At 34.2% G+C, this 20,666-nt stretch overlaps 2 protein-coding genes across 3 annotated transcripts; both read right to left on the bottom strand.

Annotated features, from left to right (window-relative positions):
* Nucleotides 1–859: 859 nt before the first annotated feature.
* On the bottom strand, nt 860–3,813 carry LOC145120927 (protein ENHANCED DISEASE RESISTANCE 2-like). Its single transcript, XM_079056717.1, has 10 exons — nt 3,682–3,813; nt 2,865–3,067; nt 2,674–2,743; nt 2,401–2,579; nt 2,209–2,310; nt 2,062–2,112; nt 1,805–1,951; nt 1,622–1,717; nt 1,434–1,535; nt 860–1,354 (listed from the first exon to the last, which is right to left on the bottom strand). Exons 2-10 carry the CDS (start codon nt 3,033–3,035, stop codon nt 1,268–1,270), a joined length of 1,005 nt encoding a protein of 334 aa, XP_078912843.1. The 5' UTR covers nt 3,036–3,067; nt 3,682–3,813; the 3' UTR covers nt 860–1,267.
* A 3,900-nt stretch (nt 3,814–7,713) lies between these two features.
* Nucleotides 7,714–12,008, bottom strand: LOC145120144 (uncharacterized). 2 transcript variants are annotated; one of them, XM_079055938.1, is made up of 15 exons: nt 11,882–12,008; nt 10,786–10,934; nt 10,592–10,703; nt 10,391–10,513; nt 10,203–10,307; nt 10,033–10,116; nt 9,836–9,951; nt 9,639–9,740; nt 9,446–9,559; nt 9,300–9,356; nt 9,151–9,217; nt 8,857–8,910; nt 8,645–8,719; nt 8,522–8,557; nt 7,714–7,937 (listed from the first exon to the last, which is right to left on the bottom strand). In XM_079055938.1, the coding sequence occupies exons 2-15, from the start codon at nt 10,803–10,805 to the stop codon at nt 7,842–7,844; spliced, it is 1,161 nt and encodes a 386-aa protein (XP_078912064.1). In that variant the 5' UTR covers nt 10,806–10,934; nt 11,882–12,008; the 3' UTR covers nt 7,714–7,841. The 2 variants fall into 2 exon arrangements, with proteins under 2 accessions (XP_078912064.1, XP_078912065.1); XM_079055939.1 differs by lacking the exon at nt 11,882–12,008 and adding an exon at nt 11,696–11,838.
* Between the last annotated feature and the right edge of the window lie 8,658 nt (nt 12,009–20,666).

The raw sequence follows: 20,666 nt of genomic DNA, 5'->3' as shown, positions 1-20,666 counted from the left end.
TGTGGCCCCCGCTTTCTAATTCTTATACATATTATAATTTTGCCTCTCAAAAAAATTAAATGTTCAAACTCTACCACTACTACAAGTTGCACCAAACCACATGGAAGATTCATGTAATTTACTTAATATTGTATAACAATTATGTTGAAATGAGTTCCCGTATATCAAAGTTAAATGATTCAATTAATAAAAAAAGGAAACATGTTGAAAGTAACGTGTTTAGTTGTTTATAACTTTATAAATTGTTGTTTCGTAATGGAGACAAACGACCATGAGTCTCCGCTTTAAAATACGGACGCATTCATTTGACCTTTTACCTTTTATATGATGACATTGATATTTGTATTTGTATCCTTATCTCATTAGTCATTCCTATATCCCAAATATATGTACCAAATATATGTATTACATTGACATTAATTTCTTTTATTTATTCTTCTACCATCATTTTTAAACGATGAAAAGTATAACAAAAATTTATTAATTTTATCAAATATAACAAATATCATAATCTTAAATGTATAAGAAATTTAATTTCTTTTATGAGTATTGATATTTATAATTTACTAAATATATAAAAAGCTATTTACAAAGATATTCTAATTTTAATACACCCCTACATTGGAGTTGGAGATAGTTGAACAATCAGATCGAATATGAAATTGGGGTAAACTTTTGATAAAGACGTCAACATGTTGGAATGTGAGCATAGAAACTTGGTTAAAAGTAACCTTTTCTCACACAAAATGTATTAGGCAGTACTAAAAATAACCAACAAGTAGTTTTTATATAAATAAGATCCACATGATATATATATATATATATATATATATATATATATATAATGAAACTCCTATACTTTTATAAAAAAGAAAAGCAAAAGATAGATAAAAAATTAATGAAAGAAAATACACATCATTTTATTCATATAATTGTTGGCTAAAACCGTAAGAAGAAAGATTGAAAAGTGATACAAAGATTGCAAGGGTGCATCACTCGGACCAAATGACAACAACAATTTTTAACTCTGGTTAAGTGGCTAAATTCTGTTCATCATATTTTTAGCCTCTAACCAGGGCTTTAGTAAACGTGAAATAAAAATTAATTAAAAAAGGAAAAAAAGTTAACCACTATCGCTGTAATCTAGTATTATAAGCCGTGTCCAAATTCACCTCTTCAAGGAAGTTAACTTACATCTCTCTCCACTTGACAATTAACATATTTGCCCCTTACACTTTCAGTCAACAACATTTTTTTTCCATTATTATTATGTAGTAGCCACTTTTGATATATCAATATGGCTCATACGACATGTCCCAAGCACATGTTCTGGTAATTCCTCCGGTGTGTTTCCCTGATTTAATACAATATATAATATTTTATTATTATTATTTTTTTTAATTTTATATTTATTTAAAGTTATGTTAATTTACCTGTATCACAAATGCTGATTCAACTATCAAATGATTGAATGTACTCACAACTCTATTAGCCACCTTTTTTGCAATCATAGATGAACCAACATCCACATCGAGCTAAAATCATAGAATAATTTCAGAAAATATTAAATTTTTTTTTTAAAGTGAATAATGTAATAAAGTTATAAAAAAAATATTTTCACCTCTAAGTAGTTTACTCCACGGACATAATGGATCTTGAGAACTTGACCCAACAGACATGGTCTATTTCCAACACTTTGTTTCACAATCCATGGCCCCTAAAATAGCATTTTGTCATATTTTTTATTATACTTTTTAGTTTTATAATGTTAAAATAATTATTTAAGGAATTAAAAAATACAGACCTTAGAAACACGGGGTATGAGCTTAAACCTTGCATTTCTATATGCATCATCTCCTTCTACAAAGTTTTGTAGTAAGGGGACATCTTGTATGGGAGAAGTTGTTGCATAATAGAAAGCAATATGAAGAATTGATGTGGGACCCGGGATCTGGTTTTAATCAAAATCATTATAATTCATAAATAGTAATCTAAGTTTTTTTTTAAAAAAAAAATCAATGAATTTGAATGTATATTTTTTTAAAAAGAAAAGAAACTTACTTGCATATTTACAATGAAAAAGAAATCTGGGCGTTCCACAGCTGCAAATTTCTGCACAAAAATCTTGTAAACTTTCCATTTGCAAGAACTTTTATTATATTGAGATAAAATTTTATAAAAAAAAGGTTTAGGAATATTAGATTTAACCTGACAAATGCTACCAGGTCTTCCAGCCAAATCATCTTGTTTGTTGATTGATCTCAGCATGTTGGCTGCAACAAGTTGCATTGTTGTGCCTTTTCCTGTAATCTGAAAGGAAAAACAATAAATAGTTTTTTTAGATAATCTTTTTAAAACTTTTTAAGAAATCAATGAATAGTTATTACTTATTACTACTACCTTTTTGCGATTTTGTAAATAAGTTTCACCACGAATGCGAAAGGATGAGGAATCTGCAGCTCCCCAACTATTGATGAGTTCACCAGTTGGATCATTTGGAAATGTTGAATCATTATGGCTTAAGAAACTATCTTGCCATTCAAGATCATCATCAAAGGCTGAACCACCCTTTTTCTGCACTGAAATATACACCAATTTTGTAATCTTTCACAAAAGAATTCATCCATTTTGTGTATGATGTTTAGTAAAAAGATTAACTCAAGTGAAACTAACCTACTGAACCATGTAATCTTCTCAAAAACTCAACAGCAAGTGAAAACTTGGGAGATGGAAGATTAACTTCCTGAAGAACAACAAGGAGGTTAGCTTGTTCATGTCTGTATTCAGATTAGGTATTGGTGTAACAGATGTAAGGAAGAAAGAGGAAAAAGGAAAGTGGATTTAGTAGTGAAAGTGGTATATACCCGAGGGGATAAATCAGACCAGCTTGTTTCTGAACGTGTTTCTTCCATTGAATCTGAGTTACTGAAGTATTCATCAGATTCATCTTCCTTATCTCCACGGATCGATTGGTTTGAAGGAACTTTAACCAATCCACCCATTGATTCCTCCTTTAATTGAAGTTCAGCAGTCATGGTAGCTTCACGACAATTGAAATATCTTAAAGCTACAGAAAACAAAGCCAGAATGTGGTAATCAAGGCATGATTAAAATAGTCATGTAAACAATCAACAAGATACGAATAGATTGGGGATTTGAAAAAGTTGTGGTATATCATCAAATGATCGCATTCCTAATTGTTCTCCTCACAATCGGATAAGGTAAATAACGAATGAGAGTTAATAACAAATCAATGATAATGATCCCTTCCTATGCAAAAGCAATATCACAATCTCTTTTTTGGGGAAAAAAACATCCATTCACGGAATCACGACATTTTCTCTCAATTTTCAATAAAATAACTTACATCAACCAGTTAAAACGATTACAATACGCCGAAATCACAAAATTTACGGATGAGAAAGCTAATCAATGAAAAACAAACAACAACGAATGAGATTATTCGTTATCCTATTACGAATACACACATTCAATTCTATTTTACAGTTACATGAAATTAAACATAAACAATGATTCCTAACGAAGGAAATGGAGGTTTATCTGTATTAAGAGACCGACGACGAATCAAACAATCAATGCTCACAGGATTATAAAAAAACTATGCAAATTATTAAGATAATGTCGCAAATTATATATAGATATGTGGATACAGAAAGATACCTTCGCCGTCGTCCTCTCTCGTCCGGCACTAGATCGTCACCGGCGAGAGTTATCGGAGAATGTTGGGAGTGATCCGTGAGAAGGTTTTTTGATCGATGAGGAAGCAATGATAATTGATACGAGTTTGAAGTTATGCCTCATCTTTCAAAACTCTGTCAAACCACGCGCGAAAACCGCGCTAATTTTTTTGTTTTATTTTTTGTATTAATTAACTGCAAAATAAATAGAAAAAAATTACTCCAATCAAAATATTTCGATTTTGTTGTCCTACCATGTTGTGTTGACGACATTTGAAACAATATAATCGACCAAAGATTAATAGTTTTATTGATTTAAAGAATATATAATCAATAATAGATAGTTTTGAGTTTTTTTTTTAGTAAATATGATGTTTTAAGTTACATATTATCATGTGGATAGTAGATTTCTATAATGGATGTTTTGGTTCAAAACTTAATCATCTTTTTTTTTTTTTTTGTTATTGTTATGGACAAATGCGATGTAACAATGTCAACGGTATGATTAACCATGTTTAAACCTCTTCAATCTTTTCGTTTTTCGCACAAATATTTTCCACATCTACAACTATGAAATGCATTTAGAATCATCTAATTTCAATTGTGTTTGTGATGATGAGAAATTGAGAATGCAAAACTTGTTTCTGATATTTAATTTCTCTTAGTTTAATTACTATCAGGTTTTAAACAAAATTAAATATAAAACTAAGTCTAATTTAGGGATCGTTTGATAGTTGCTAACTGAGTTAAAGCTGACTGGATTAGAAGCTGACTGAGTTAGAAGTTCTGACTGAATTTATGTTGTTTGATTATTTTCTGACTGACTATGGTAAATGATGAAAAATAACTATATTACCCTTATGACCACAAATGACTAATCTTTATGTTGTTTGATTCTTTTTTCATTTGTTTGGAATTATGTTTATAATCGTAAGGAAGAATATTCAATCTTGATAATTAAAACCAGTTTATAAAATGTCTTTAAAGAATGGTTTCAAGAACTATTTTTGTTGTACAATTAAGGGAGCATAAATTTTTCCAAACAAAAATACAAAGAAAAAAACTCTGCCATAATATGCTTGTTTAATACCAACATTACCATGATCATAACATGTTTGCCAGATTCAAAATAAAATATGGTCAAAATTTATGACCAAAAGTACCTACAGAATAGATTACAATAAAAAAATTCAAAATAAATAGCACCTTCCATTGATTTTATTTATCATATTATTTGTTTGGATAAGCATTGATTTATAACATGTGCATCTATTAGGAGGGATCACTGTTAAATTCTCTTCCTAGTGTTCAATCATACAATTAGCACCGATTTGTAATGGCATTTGATAATGCTTGAGCTGATGCAACGCACTTTCCTCCACTCTACGTATCAATTATTTTACCCATGGGGTCGTTTACTTGTTTCCTACTATGCTTTGACCATTTTACCAGCAGAGTATTTTAGTAATCTTCTTGGTTAGGTAAAAACTGCATACCTAGAAAATAATTTACATATTGAAGAGTTAGGTAAAAACTCCATACCTCAGATTATGTGTAATGAGTAGCAGAGTTAGGTAAAAACTGCATACCTCAGATTATACTCCAAAAATCACTAATTGAAGCTCTTTCCAAGTGTCAAATAATACAAGAATCAAAGAGAGGACTCGGGAGTACCTTTATATTGGATTGAGAAACCTTAGTTTCGATCGGAAGGAGGCCACAAATACGACCACAATCAGTCGACGATGACGACCTTCAGAGCTCTCCCCTCACACTTTAATCTATATTTTCATATCGGAGTCGAGACGGAGAGAGAATGCACGAGCATGGGAAGGAAAGATGGTGAATATTGTTCCTGTAGGAAGATGCAAAGCATGAATTCTATATGGGAACAAAGATGAAGGGCAAATACGTGAAAGGTAAAAGAAGGAGTGAGTCGGCTTCTTTTTGTTGGAGGACAAAATAGCATAAAATTAGGGACCGGGTCCAAGGATGCAAAAGGCAAAACAAACAAGTTAATTAGGGATTGAAGACCGGGTCTTAACTTTGGACCCAGTTAGAAGGCTTATCAAACAGGTTCTTAGTAGGTTAAGATTTGTTTGTTTTCAATTGATTTGTATATAATTTCCACTAATTAAATTTCTATATTTAAGTTTATTTGTTTAGAATAATTTATTTTTAGTTAAAAGGCCTGATTTCAAACTTTAGCATTAAATTTATTTTAAAACTGAATTTAAAGGGATAACTATAAAAGTGATCATCTTATTATGAAAGATATGTGTAAATGACCCAATTTTTAACAGTTTACCAATGACCGTTAAATTTAAATTGTTCAGATTTTGTTAATATATAATATACTTTTTTTCATTTGCATCAAACATTTTTTTAAATTCACAAAATTGCAAAAATGGTCACTGTGGTATGCATTTTTTGGGGTTTTAGTCCAAACCACGACTTTTTTGGATTGGTAGTCCTTTTGGCCTAGTTTGACTGTGGTTTTGGTCCCTCGAAAAACTAAAAAGACTAAAATGCCCTTCTTGTATATTTTTTTTATATTTTTTCTATTTAATTTAATGTTTTATTATTAATAAATATTGGGCCCCACCCTCTCTCGCTCCCTCTCTCTCTATCTCTCTCTCTCTCTCTCTCTCTCTGATCGTCTTCTTCCTCAAGAACAAATCTGAAAATCTGGAGTGTGTGTTGTTTAAGAAAAAACCAAGAAAATAAGGAGCAACTCTTCCTCTTCGTCTTCAAAACAATCAAAACGAGAGGGGGTCGGCACTGTAGGGCCGCTCCGACGACCTACTTCGTCTTCTGGTCCAATCATCTGCAACACAGGAAGGAAAAGAGGATTGATCGGGAATCAAACCAATAGCGACTGCCGGTGGTACTGAGGAGTTCAATCAAGCAATAAGGGTGAAAATCGAGACTTATTGTGGTTGTGTTTGGTCTGTCAGTCAAATGAAATGGGTCTTCGATTCCCATCTGATCGGAGACGAAAAGGGACCGCAAGCAACATCTTCTTTCTTTCTTCTTTTCCTTATTCCTTATGAAGCACGAAGAAGGAGTCGATTTTTCCGGCGGTTCAAGCCTTCAATCGGGGTTGTGGGGGTTGAGAAGGGTAGCAACAGTCGGAGAGGGTGCTTGTGGTGGTGTTTCTTGGCAGAAGGCGGAAGGGAAGGGGATATGGAGGTGGCGACAGTGGGGAACCGGGAAAACATCACCGATGATTCTAGTTCTTTGACAGGGGAAGGAGACGAATGAGATGACAGTCGTTGAGAAGGCTGTGAAGGGGTATCAGAACAGTACAACAACAATTATGGGCGTGTTTAACAGCGGGTGCTGGGACTGCTACTACTGGCGAAGAATCACCGGTCCTTTCCTTCTTTTTCACTGGTTCTACAATGAGAGTGGGTGTTTTGGGTGATGGATCATCAGGAAGAAGATGAGAGAGAGTGAGTGAGAGAGAATGTGAGAGAGAGAGAGAGAGGTGGGCCCGGTTTTATATTTAATAATAATAATAATTTTAAAAAGTGAAAGAAAAATGAAAATTAAATTCATTAAGGGTATAATAATAGTCTTTTTAGTTTTGACAGGGACCAAAACTACATGTAAACTAGCTCAAAATGACCACCAATCCAAAAAAGTCGTGGTTTCGACTAAAACCCAAAAAAAAAAAGCATAAGTTACATTTAATGCAACATAAAGTTAGTCCGAAAGAGACCCATTTCGGATTGTAGTTATTTCAGCAAAAGACTCGAAAGTTATTTATAAAAGAGATAAAATCATATTTATGATGGTCATTTTTATATGATTATTCTTATTTTTTTTTTTATGAAAAGACAACTTCTTTATTTTTGCCTCTAGCCTAAAATATGTTAGGATCATCTCTGCCTTTTCTATCGAGAATCAAATCATTTAACAATTTACACTACACCACTAGGAAATAATTCGTTATATTTAAAAAAAATCCTATATTAACATTTATTGAACATACACATATTCGATCAGGAAAGAAAACAAACAAACCACATATTTAATTAAGTATTTGGTATTTTTTTATATATGTACAAAAGCTAAAAACATCATTGCCTATTGTACAAAAATGATTAGCCCACCAAAATTATAAAAATAAATATAAAATCAAAGTTTAGTCCTATTCTGCTTCAAGTAAGCTTTATCAGCACTCACAAGTCGATCTTGAAATAGTGCCCACTCATTTTTGCACCTATCTTTTACCTATACAATCATAACATAATTACTAAGTTTACTCCCTGATTATCTTTGATTTTCACAATTTTGTAATTTCGGTCCTTATTTAAGCTTCTTGTACCATTTTTTATCCATGTTCTAAATAAAATGACTATTTTTTGTCCCTGACGTGAGTATAGTTCTTTTTTGAAATTTTCGACCCAAAACATTATCTTTTTCAATTTGGGTCCTTATTTGAAGTTTTTGCCCCTAATCCAAGTAAAATTACTATTTTGTCCCTGAGTATAGCTGATTAAAAAAAAAAAAAAAAAAAAAACTTTTGCAATTTTGGTCCATGTTCTAAATAAAATGAATATTTGTCCCTGATTTTTGCAATTTTGGTCCTAAAAATAGTAATTTTACTTGGAACATGGCCCACAAACGTTACTAAAACCTCAAATAAAGATCAAAGTTACAACTGAACTTTTTAGGACCAAAACTATAAAAACCAGCTAATTCAAGGACCAAAATTGTAATAATTTACTCAAACAGATTATAAATGTTGCATTTATATAGGACCTAGACCTAGAAAATAACTTATTTATAAAAATGTGTAGGTAGAATTATCTTACCCCTTCCCGTGGAGCTTTTCCCTTCTCATACTCACCCTAAATAATAAAATAAAACCATCATTTATTTATTTATAAAAAACAATAATAATAAATTTGAAGGTCATAATTCATAATGACTCTCACCTGCCCCCCTAATGAAGGAATATGTTGATGCAAGATCCATTGCGAATCAACCACACCGATTTTTTCATGTGCAGGCTGTGAAAATCCAAAGTTTTTTAATTAACAGAAAAATATTATTAGAAAAATCATTAATGTACTTTGTTTTTTACCCATAATAGCAATGTTGCTATAATTTGTTTTACATAATGCTATTATGTGTAAAGAAAACTGACCTCTACACATCTTCTAAGTGCAAAATCCAAACCCCATCCATGCACCAAGTCATTCTGCATGTTTACAAAAAAAAAAAAATTTGAAATTAAATTAAGATTAAGTTACAAAATTAGTCCTTATTCTTTACATAAAATCGCAAGTTCAGTCCAAAATCCGACTCAGAGACCATATTCGCAATGAAATTGCAAACTTAAGGATGACATTGGGACAATTTTCAAATATGGACTAAACTTGCAATTTTTGGTAAAGCACAGGGACCAAACTTGTAAATTAATGTTAAATTGAAATTTTACCTGAATCATATACCACACACACCGCCACGCATCACGAGAAAATACAGGCGCCATAATCTCTACAAATCTGGATTAAAGCAAGTGGTATTCATTATATGTATGCATGCATGTATGTATGTATGTATGTATGAAGGGGAGAGAAATTATACGCTGCGCATGGGGGTAGATGTGGATCGCTGCACCATCCTGGTTTTTCATCTGTAACTCTGTTGACCAAGTCAAAGATATAGAATTTTTAAGAGTTGTTTTGGATTTTAATTTTTAGAATTAAAAATATATAAAAAAGGTGATGTACTTGTGAACTTCTTTATCGCCTCTTCTTTTAGTCATTTCCCAGGTTAATCCCTCATTGGGTTCAAGGCCAGGTTGAGAAATTTCTAAACGATGTTTTTTAACTAATTGTATATACCTGAAATGTTACAAAAATTTATATAAAAAATTATATATATTAAAAGGAAAGATCTAGAAGGAGAGAAGAGGGAAAATACTTGTCCCCATTGAAATGTTCAACACCAAGATCTTCATCCCAAATGAAAATGTAATCGTATGATGATACGATATCTGGATGCAAAAATCGCTTTGCATACCACCTTAGAAAAAAGTGAAAAATAATTTTAAAAAATGTTTATACAAAAGGTCAAAATGGTTAATTTGGAAAATTAGATAATGGGAATCTAAAGCATACCATTTGGATTGTTTCCTTATGCTGACATGAATTGCCTTTTTTGCCCATTCATATTGATCCCATTCTGTTGTTTTTCCATCATAGTGAAAAAGCATGATTTGGAAATCATCCGAAAACTATAAAACATCAAACCCATATCTCAGTATTTTGACATTTTCAAATTAACATATAAAATTTAAATCAAAAAAGAAAATAACCTTTTTTACTGATGCATCTATATTATCCCTCTGATTCCAACCAACAGTGAAAGTTACCAAATACCTTGGCTTCTTCTTCAAATCCTGAAATTTTCAACACCTTTTAGTAATCAACAAAACTTAATAGTTAAAGTAAAAGATATAATAATTAATAAATATATTATATATACCTCTGAGGGTTCACCCCATAATCTTCTCAAATAATAATCAGTCTCTGTAACTACAATTGCTGGAGGCAATGATTCTGCTCCATGAGGATTTGTTGGAACATATATCTGAAGCCAAAAAAAGTAATTTATTTAATCAGATAATTAATCACTTATTTAGTTATTTACATACTTTTATAAAATAATATTACCTTAGGTAGTTCAGGTGTATTAGATGAACCAAGATTTTCAGGGAAACTGCGTTCTTGAGCTTTCGAGTTATCTCCATGCATTGTTGTATCAAATGGTGAACGAATGCTTGGAGGGAAGTTAATCTGAAGGGTATAATGGTAATTCTAACAAATGATGATTCTTGTTGTTTAAGTGTAGTGAATATTTGAAAGGTAAACTACCTTAGTAAAAGAAATATATGGAAAAGAAACACCAATGAAGTATCCAAAGATCGTTGCCATGATTGTAATTGCAACGAGTCTCCCATTATCATTTGACTTCTTGAGTAAACCACTGAATACATAAATGTAAGTAATCAATTGTACAGAATTTTGTAATTTGAATTAGAAGATAAATGTTTATTAATCTCACTGACCTTCGGTATAGACTTTTCATTGATGAAAAAGTGCTCAACTTTAATGGTTAACCACTAAGTCAAACCAATTATGCATGCAATTCTACACAGCATGTAACCCCCTTCAGGATATGACAGTGTCAAAATGGTGTTATCACAGTAGATAGTACCTGAAATGTATGGGAAAAGGTGGAATTTTAGGAAAGAAAACAATTCGAAGGCCTATATAAGTCACATGAAAGATATATAGTAACATTCAAATACAAAACAAGATAATGAGAAACAGTTTCTTTTCATTTCAATACTCTAATCCAACTCAAGTATGAGCATTTGTTATCATTATGATATGCAAGACTTCCACAATTCAGAAGCAATATACTATCATTGAAGCTTCAAAATGGCAACAATCGAATTTACATGCTAATTAGTAGAAATGTCTGATTGTTATTTAGATGTATAAAATGATCCTTCATCATGACAAACTGGAGGGCATTATTGACAAAAGTTGGGAATTGTTTCACTCTTGAATGAACATCTAACATCCAAAAATGGAATTTGTAGTACTTTTCGTGTAATTATCCAAATCTTATTGACAAAAAAAAGGAATTTCATTTTGTTAGCTAACATCTAGACGGCATATTGATGATCGAGTGAACAATTAAAGTTCGACAAGCTCTGAAATTGATTTAATCCGGAATAAAATCCAAAGCCAAAAGGTTTAATTAGGAGCACAAAATTGTTACTAGCGATATGATTGATACTTATACGTTCTATTCACATCACCAAAATCTCAACAACAGAAATGAAGATCTGCTCCAATCAATCAATCATCGATCATATATTATAAGTCGAACAAATTGGACTAAACACAGTCTTTTAATAACGCAAATAAAGAAAAAAATTAATCACGAGAAAGAACCACACTACGTACTAACTCCAGACGCATGGCCTTGGAATAACCGAAATCGATCACACCGATGAAATTCACAAGAACGACATGTAAGTAATGTAAGAGAAACACAAATTTGCAAACATCTATGTCCACATGTGAGATTACCCTAAGAATTAACAATGTAAAATACAGTCCACATAAAATCTAGGGTTTAAAGCTGCTTACAAGTTGAGAGGGAAAGAAAGATGAAGATTGAGGCGTCGTCTTGTTAGGAGGTCGTACGAAGTTCGAAAGGTATTATTGAGTGCGGGCGAAATAAAAATATCATCTTTTCGGTTGTGTGTTTTCCAGAGCTGAATCTGAAAACGTCAGATTAATGTACAAATTTATTTGCGTAATGTACAATTGGAATAGAAGTAGTGATCTGGTTTAAGTAGATTTGAGCACTGAAAAAGACCTAGCCTTCATCATTGGCCAGGTGTCTGCATCATACTCTTCTTGAATTGATTCCCATCTTTTTCTTTTTTCCTTTTTCACCCTTTACCTTTTTTCCTTTTTAATTGCTTTTTTATATTCCATTATTACCAATATGTATATGTATATGAATGACACATGTTATATTCGTGTTATGAAGGGCATTTTTGTAAGTATCTTAAGATTCTAAATGTTAGGTTTTGATAAAAAGTGTTTTGTAGGAGGAATTTGCAGTCACATGACATAAAAGGTTATTGTGGAAAATGTGATAGTTTGAGAAGATAAGAAGATAAGAAATAAAGTTTTAATAACTTAAGGAATAAGTTGTTGTGTGTTTAAACAAGTCATGAATAAATTATCTAGTAATATTTTTTTATTAAAATATCTTATACGATGTGTGTTTAAAAATCTACAAATTAAATTAGAAGATTTTATACAACATTTTAGATAGTTTATAATAAATTAGTTAAATTTATATAAAAGAAATTTATTGGATGAAGCTAATCATTAGAGAAAATATTTAATTAGATGTTAAAGTAAGTGAAAATATGTGAAAATATGAAATGACAAAGGTTTTTGAATATTAGCATAAATTTACTATTGGAGAAGCTATGGAATAAAGAAGAGGTATATTTTTTCTTCGATAATTTAACTAGTAGTTTATTTGTTCTTGACCAAATCAATTTTAAATTCTGTTGTGATGTGTAGGGGTTAGCATTTGGACCGGTGGATCGGACCGGACCAGACCGTTTTTTTGTACCCCGGGCCGATTCTCGGTTCTAGGAATCCATCCCGGTCCGGTCCGGTTTTTTTCCCGGTCCGGTCCGGTTTTTACCGGGTTTAGAACTGGTTGGACCTGATTTAAAAAAAAAATTGTAATCAGTGAAATTTTTTAAACAACCATAACTCATTCGTTTTAAATCGGATTGACACGCGGTTTTTTCCAACGTTTAACTTACTGTTTGTAGATGAATTTGGACTATAGTTTTGTTGATTTTGGTATAGTATTCAATGAGTTACAGACTTTCAAAGTTGAGCTATCAAAGCTGAAAAATTTAAGCTTTTCAGCAACATTTTTAAAATTTTGTAATCTGTGAAAAATTTTAAACAACCATAACTCATTCATTTTAAGTCGGATTTACACACGAGTTTTTCCAACGCTTAATTTACAGTTTGTAGATGAATTTAGACTATAATTTTGTTGATTTTGGTATTATATTCAATGAGTTACAGTCTTTTAAAGTTGAGCTATCAAAGCTGAAAATTTTCAGCTTTTCAGCAAGTTTTTTAAAATTTTGTAATCTGTGAAATTTTTTAAACAACTATAACTCATTCGTTTTAAGTCGGATTGACCTGAGGTTTTTTCCAACATTTAGTTTACAGTTTGTAGATAAATTTAGACTATAATTTTGTTGATTTTGGTATTATATTCAGTGAGTTACAATCTTTCAAAGTTGAGCTATCAAAGCTAAAATATTTCAACTTTTTAACTATCATTTTATACTATAATTCTGAATTTTATGTATATTTGATAGATAAATCATATGAAAGGAATCTTGGTGAACTTGATTTATATGTTAGTTGATTTTATTTGGAAAATTAATTTTGCAACTTATAATATTATAACATCAAGGTAGATTAGTTATGCATGAAACGGAAACATAATCATTTTTACAAGTTGTATCGTATCAAACCTAAAAACTTATTTTAACGACTTGTACTCTATGCAATTAAAGATGTACCAGTCCAAACGGGTCCAAGAGCCGGAAAACCCGGACCTGGACCCGGACCGGGACACGGACACGACTCATCCGGTCTGGTCCATGGTCCACAATATTCTCCATAACCGGTTCGGTCCAAGCGTCGGTCTGGTCCGGTCCGGTCCGGTTCGGTCCAAATGCTCACCCCTAGTGATGTGTATGTGAAATAATACAAAAGCCAAAATGCTCATATGCCCAAACTTGACATGTGGATGAAAAACGAACGAAAAGGACGTATGACCCTCACCGTATTCAACTTTCTATTTATACATGTTCAAAATTCATTAGTACGATATAAATTAGACACAAAATAAAGATTTTTTTAATTCCTTTCCGTTTTAAGAAACATAGGGTATGTTTGGGAAAAAAATAGATAGTAACTTATTCTATATTTTTTTTTCTGATTTTAAATTGAAATCAAATCATATGGGGCTGGGGATGAGCATTTGGACCGGGGAACCGATCGGAACCGGTACCGGAACTGGAACCCAATGGAACTGGTCGGGTCGGGACCGGGACGATATTCTTGTGGATTTTTGGAACCGAGAACCGGTAGAACCGGACCAGATAGAACCGGCAAAAACTGGAACTGTATGTTGCTATTTCACGATGACAGGTTCCAACATTGAAGACACGGCAAGAACCGGTAGGAACCGGGAACCGGTAGAACCGGCGGTCCGGTTCGTTTCTTAAATTCGGCCGACTTCGGTTCCCAGGCCGGGTCCGGTTCGGGCCGGTTCCAGCCGGATCGGTTCCTTTGCTCATCCCTATATGGGGCCAACAACTAGGGGTGAGCATAGGCGGGTACCCGCCCTATTTGTCTAGACTCGAAACCGAAACCGGAACCAGCGATTCTTGGAATGTAGGAACCGGAACCGGAACCGGTCATAACAGTTCTTTAAATTTTGGAACCGAAACCGGATACCCAGATGTTTGCAGCTTTCTTACTATTTTTCAGTAGAATCCACCGTTACATTAACTGTTAAAAACTAATATAAGCATAACTCCTGGAAAATTAGCTTCAGTCTTCACGAAAAAAAAATCTTAAAAGTATTGGAGGCACCTTTATGTTTAGAAAATATGCATATATTTACGAAGCTACAAATTCAAATAAGAATCATTATAAGAGTATATATAATCAATCTCCAATAAAATCATGGAGAGAGTTGTATTCCATATATATAGTATAAATGAGATTACATGATAAGATAAATTTGAATACATTTAAAATACAACAATATGCCTATCAACTAGAAGTAGATAGAGTTGAGTTTGGCTTTATCACTTTATCGTTAATACCCCCCGTCAAGCTAGAAGGAGGTGGTCCAACACATAGCTTGGAACGAAAATACTCAAACAATGGTCTAGACAGGCTTTTAGTAAAGAGATCTGCAACCATTTGAGTTGTAGGGATAAACCTGGTGTTTAACTTGCCTGAACTGACCAATTCACGAATGAAGTGATAATCAATATCAATGTGTTTAGCTCGTTTGTGTGCCACAGGATTTTGACTAAGGAAAATAGCACTTTTGTTGTCAGAATACAAGCAAGGCGTTGGGGAGATGGGAATCTGCAGTTCTTTAAGAAGATGAATAATCCAAACAACTTCGGAAGCGGTATTTGCCATGGCCCTGTATTCTGATTCGCAGCTAGAACGAGATACTGTTGGTTGCTTCTTGGCACTCCATGAGACAATATTTCCACCCAGAAAAATGGAGTAACCATAAGTAGATCGTCTTGTCTCTACACAACGAGCCTAATCTGCATTTGAATAAGCAACAAGAGGAATAGAAGGAGATATTTGATAGACGAGACCAAAGGACAAAGTTCCTTTGACATAACGTAGAATCCGTTTAACAGCCAGAAAGTGAGCAGTTGTAGGTGCATGCAGAAATTGACTCACTTGATTTACTGCATAAGAGAGATCTGGACGAGTGATGGTAAGGTATTGCAGAGCGCCAACTAGAGATCGATACAAAGTATAGTCATGAAAAGGATCACCAGAACTTGTGAGAGGTTCGGGTGTGGCTAAAGGAGTGTAAACAGGCTTGCCATCTAGCAAACCAGCTCTTGATAATATATCAAGAGCATATTTAGTCTGAGTAAGAAACAACCTAGTGCTGGTGTAAAGCACCTCAAGTCCCAAGAAATAACTCAACTGCCCCAAATCTTTAATTGCAAACTCCTTGTGTAACCTGGTAACAAATTTAGCAATGGACTCCTTATTGTTACTGGTTAAAATTATGTCATCAACATAGACAAGAAGAAAAAGAATACATGAGTCATGTTTGTAAATAAATAGAGAGGGATCTGCTCGACTACATGTAAACCCAATATGAATCAAAAAGGTACTGAGACGTTGAAACCAGGCTCGTGGAGCCTATTTAAGGCCATAAAGAGCTTTCTTGAGACGACACACATAAGATGGATACCTGGAATCAATGAACCCTGGTGGTTGCTCCATAAACACAGTTTCAGTCAGATGAACATTAAGAAACGCATTATTTACATCCAGTTGATGTAAAGGCCAGTTTTGATGAACAACTATGGAAAGAATGATACGGACAGTGGAAGCTTTCACAACTGGACTAAACGTATGAGAGTAATCAATGCCATGAACCTGAGTGAAACCCTGTGCTACTAGACGCGCTTTATACCGATCAATGGAACCATCTGATCGATATTTGGTGCGAAAGACCTATTTGGAGCCAACCACATTTGATTAATGAGGTCTTGGAACTAGTTCCCAGGTATTATTTTTTTGAAGTGCACGTAATTCATCATGCATAGCATCCCTCCACGTGGAATGTTTAGATGCCGTTTTAAAACCTTTAGGATCTTTTTGAGTGAGTAAGACTTGGTGAAGAGCACTAGATGTGAGAGCCATGAATCCTGGAAAAATCTTTGGTTTACAAATCCCATCTTTTCCCCGTGTGATCATAGGATGGGTGGAGACTGGAGAAACTGGTGGAGTTACAGCACCATGTGGAGGAGAGACTGGCTCGTCATCACTGGAGAGGTCTTCATCATTATCAGAAGGTAGAGGTGAACCATTAGTCTGTAGTGGCGGATCTGATGAAGATATCACAGGAGGAGGATCAGGACACAAGAGACAAGGGTTGGGCACAGCAGATGAACTTGAAGGTGAGCTGGAGGGAGAACTAGTGATGGGCTTTGATTGGGCCTGCAACACTGACCCAGCTTCTTCAAAAGTCGATAATAGTAGTGTGGCTTCATCAGCAAACGAAGGGGAATCAGCAAAGGGAAAACTTGCCTCATCAAACTTAGCATGGCGAGTAGTATAGATTCTGGATGTGCTAGTATCCAGACATCGATATCCTTTGTATTGTGTGCTGTAGCCGATGAAGATACAAGGAATGCTACGTGGAGCCAGCTTGTGATCTGAATAATTTCGTAAGTAAGGGTATACCCGACAACCAAAGCTACGAAAAACCTGGAATTTTGGTTGTGTGTGATATAAAAGCTCAAATGGAGACTTGTTATCTAGCACTGAAGAGGGTAGCCGATTAATGATATAGACTGCAGAACTAAATGCGTCCACCCATAAAGATGCAGGTGCACTAGCATTGAATAGCATTGCAAGTCCTGTTTCAGTGATATGTTGATGCTTTCGTTCAGCCCTAGCATTTTGTTGGGGTGTATAAGGGCAAGAAATGCGGTGATGAGTAACATTTTCAGCAAATATACTCTTAACCTGGTTGTTTATGAATTCAGTACCCCCCATCACTTTGAAACACTTTGACCTTGCAAGAAAATTGAGTTTGAACAAAGGCCAATAAATTTTTTAGAGTGTTGGCAAAATCTGATTTGTGTTTCAATGGGTAAAACCAAGTAAATCTGGAGAAGTCATCAACAAAAATAACATAATATATAAACGCATCGGTAGAACAAATGGGTGCCGGACCCCACAAATCACAATGTATCATATCCAAAACATGTAAAGATCGTTTTTCATTAATGGGAAAAGGAAGTTTATGACTCTTAGATAGCTCGCAAGATGAGCAAAGACCAGGTTTAGGTAAAACTGAAGTAACAAATAAATGACCAAGTTTATGTAAATTTGAAATAGTTAAAAACACCACATGGCCTAAACGAGAGTGCCAGAGCTCATATGAAGCACGTAATCTGGTAGATTTCAGCTGCGAAAATAGGGCTTCATGACCATGCTCCAACTGGTACAATCCTTGATCAACCCTGCCCTTTGCTAGCACCTCCTTGGTTTTGCGCTTCTGAATGACAAATTGATTATTAGAGAACAACACATCAACTGGAGAATCAGAGGTTAGCTTGCTTATAGAAATAAGATTTTTTGTTAACTTGGGAACCACAAGTACATCTGCTAGATTAATATCTTTGATAATAGAAGCATTACCAATCCGAGAAATGTTAAGAATATTACCATTACCAAAAGCGACATGCTCATTCCCAGTGTATGGAGTAGAATTAGTGAGGTTGGATGCTTCAGGTGTCATATGCGCAGAGGCGCCAGTATCAACATACTAATCAGAACAGTTGTGATCAACATTACATTTAGCAGTGAAAGCATGAGCTAAATTAGCATCAATTTTGACACTTTGTTTTGCAAAGGTAGGAAGAGCAGGACATTGGGAAGCATAGTGTCCATCTTTCCTGCACAACTGACAGTGAGGAGGGCGACGACCTCGTCCCCGTCCACCCGATCTACCACCACGTCCTCCATGGGAAGAAGATCCACGGTTTGTAGTGGGTGAAAAACGATCCTACTGAACATTAAATGCCACTGGAGGTGGATGACTGTTGGGACCATGGAGAGACTTTAAGAAAAGCTCATGGCTTTCTGCTTGAGCAACAAGATCACGGAAAGAAGAGCGTGGGGTGATAGCCTTATGTACAGTGGAGAAGGTTTCAAAGGAGGGACCAAGACCTTGAAAAAACCAGTGAGTTTTATCTGTGGTGTCAACCGGTTGTCCAATTGCTGCTAGCTGATCACAGATAGATTTGAACTTTCTACTATAATCAGAGACTGAGGATGAACCTTTTTGGAGCTGACGAAGAGAATCTTTGAGATTTTGCATCCTGTCAATTGAGTCATGACTGTAGGCCGATTCTAGGGCTGCCCAGACTTCACGAGCAGTAGTGAGACCTAGAACCTCAGACATCGCCTCTTCAGTGAGCGATGCTTGGATAATCAACAGGGCAAGCTGATTTGCCTCTTCCCAGATGGGCAAAAGAGGATTTGGGGAAGACTTGTCTTCCACTATAATCGTCTCAGAGGGACAAATTGATTCACCATTGACATGAGCAAACAGATTCTGATATTTGAGAAAAGGGAGAATCTGATTTTTCCACAACAAATAATTCGTGGATGATAGCTTAATCGTAAGCATGTGTAAGATAGTATTAAGGGAGAGATTTCCATCGTTTGTGCTTGAAGAAGCCATGATCGATGAAAAGAAAAGAAAGTAGGGCCGGCTTAGAAAAAGGAAAAAAAAAGAAGAAGGATCGGAAACTGGCTGATACCATATAAGAGTAGATATAATCAATATCCAATAAAATCATGGAGAGAGTTGTATTCCATATATATAGTATAAATGAGATTACATGATAAGATAAATTTGAATACATTTAAAATACAACAATATGCCTATCAACTAGAAGTAGATAGAGTTGAGTTTGGCTTTATCACTTTATCGTTAATAATCATCATGTTTATGAAATTAAGCAAAATAAGCCATGCAAAATTGTAGCTAGTGTATTACTAGAAAAAACTCAAGTTTTATATATCAGGAATACTAGTCCAGACTATCAAAATGTAAATGTATATGTTATTCTTTCTTGGTAAGTTATATATATATATATATATATATATATATATATATATATATATATATATCCAGCGGGTAGCGGTTTCAAAAAAATGAGAACCGGAACCGGAGCCGGTTCCGGTTCTGGAACCGATAGTTCCGAGGCGATTTCGGTTACGAAAGCGGGTACCATGTTCCACTTCTCACCCCTACTAACAACCCCCATCCCCCATTTACTTCTTCCAATTGACAACCTTCCCCTCCTATTCTCGTCGAAAATTTTCCCATCATTTATGGATGAACTTATGACAACAAGCATCCCCATGGCCACGTCCTCCTCGTCGTGAAACTCCCCAAACCTTGATGGCTCTTATTATCATCTTCATCTTCATGTATTCTTTATTCTTCCTAATGTCACCACAAAAATCATCGTTCATCTCCTCACCACTTTAGGGTACTACAATAACTCTTTTCGGTTGTTAATTTTTTTTCATTTTATATGTTTGTAGACGTCATTTTCGACTCTTGGTCCATTTTTCAAATGTGTACTAAGTTTATGGTCCTTCATTAAGGTTTTGATCAATCTAACAATGCATATAAATTATTCATATGAAATGATTGATTTATAGCATGTGGTGTAAAAGACATTCGTAGACGAACAATTGGAAGGAAAGAATAATATGTCTAATCAAATAGTATGAGAAATTCAAGAGGCAAGAATCCAAGAATGGGTTCATACCTATGCAACATAAAACATATGCATCAATATCTATAGAAATAGATCTAGATGCACATAGATAAGGTCTTGAAGAGATTCAAGATGTAAGACTCCAAGAAAAAGGTTCATACATATGCAACATGGTTTGACATTAAGCAAAGCTCAATGTCCCAGCCCGAGTAAGGGGATACAAAGGATGAGTCGGATCCCATATGCTTCTGGTGTGGGTTCGATAACAAACGTCTTGATATGTA

Source organism: Lactuca virosa, chromosome 6, assembly GCF_052849685.1.
Source record: "Lactuca virosa cultivar CGN04683 chromosome 6, Lactuca_virosa_CGN04683_v6, whole genome shotgun sequence".
NCBI lineage: Eukaryota > Viridiplantae > Streptophyta > Magnoliopsida > Asterales > Asteraceae > Lactuca > Lactuca virosa.
The sequence above is the reverse complement of the archived record's forward strand: the minus strand, read 5'-3'. Positions and strand labels throughout refer to the sequence as shown.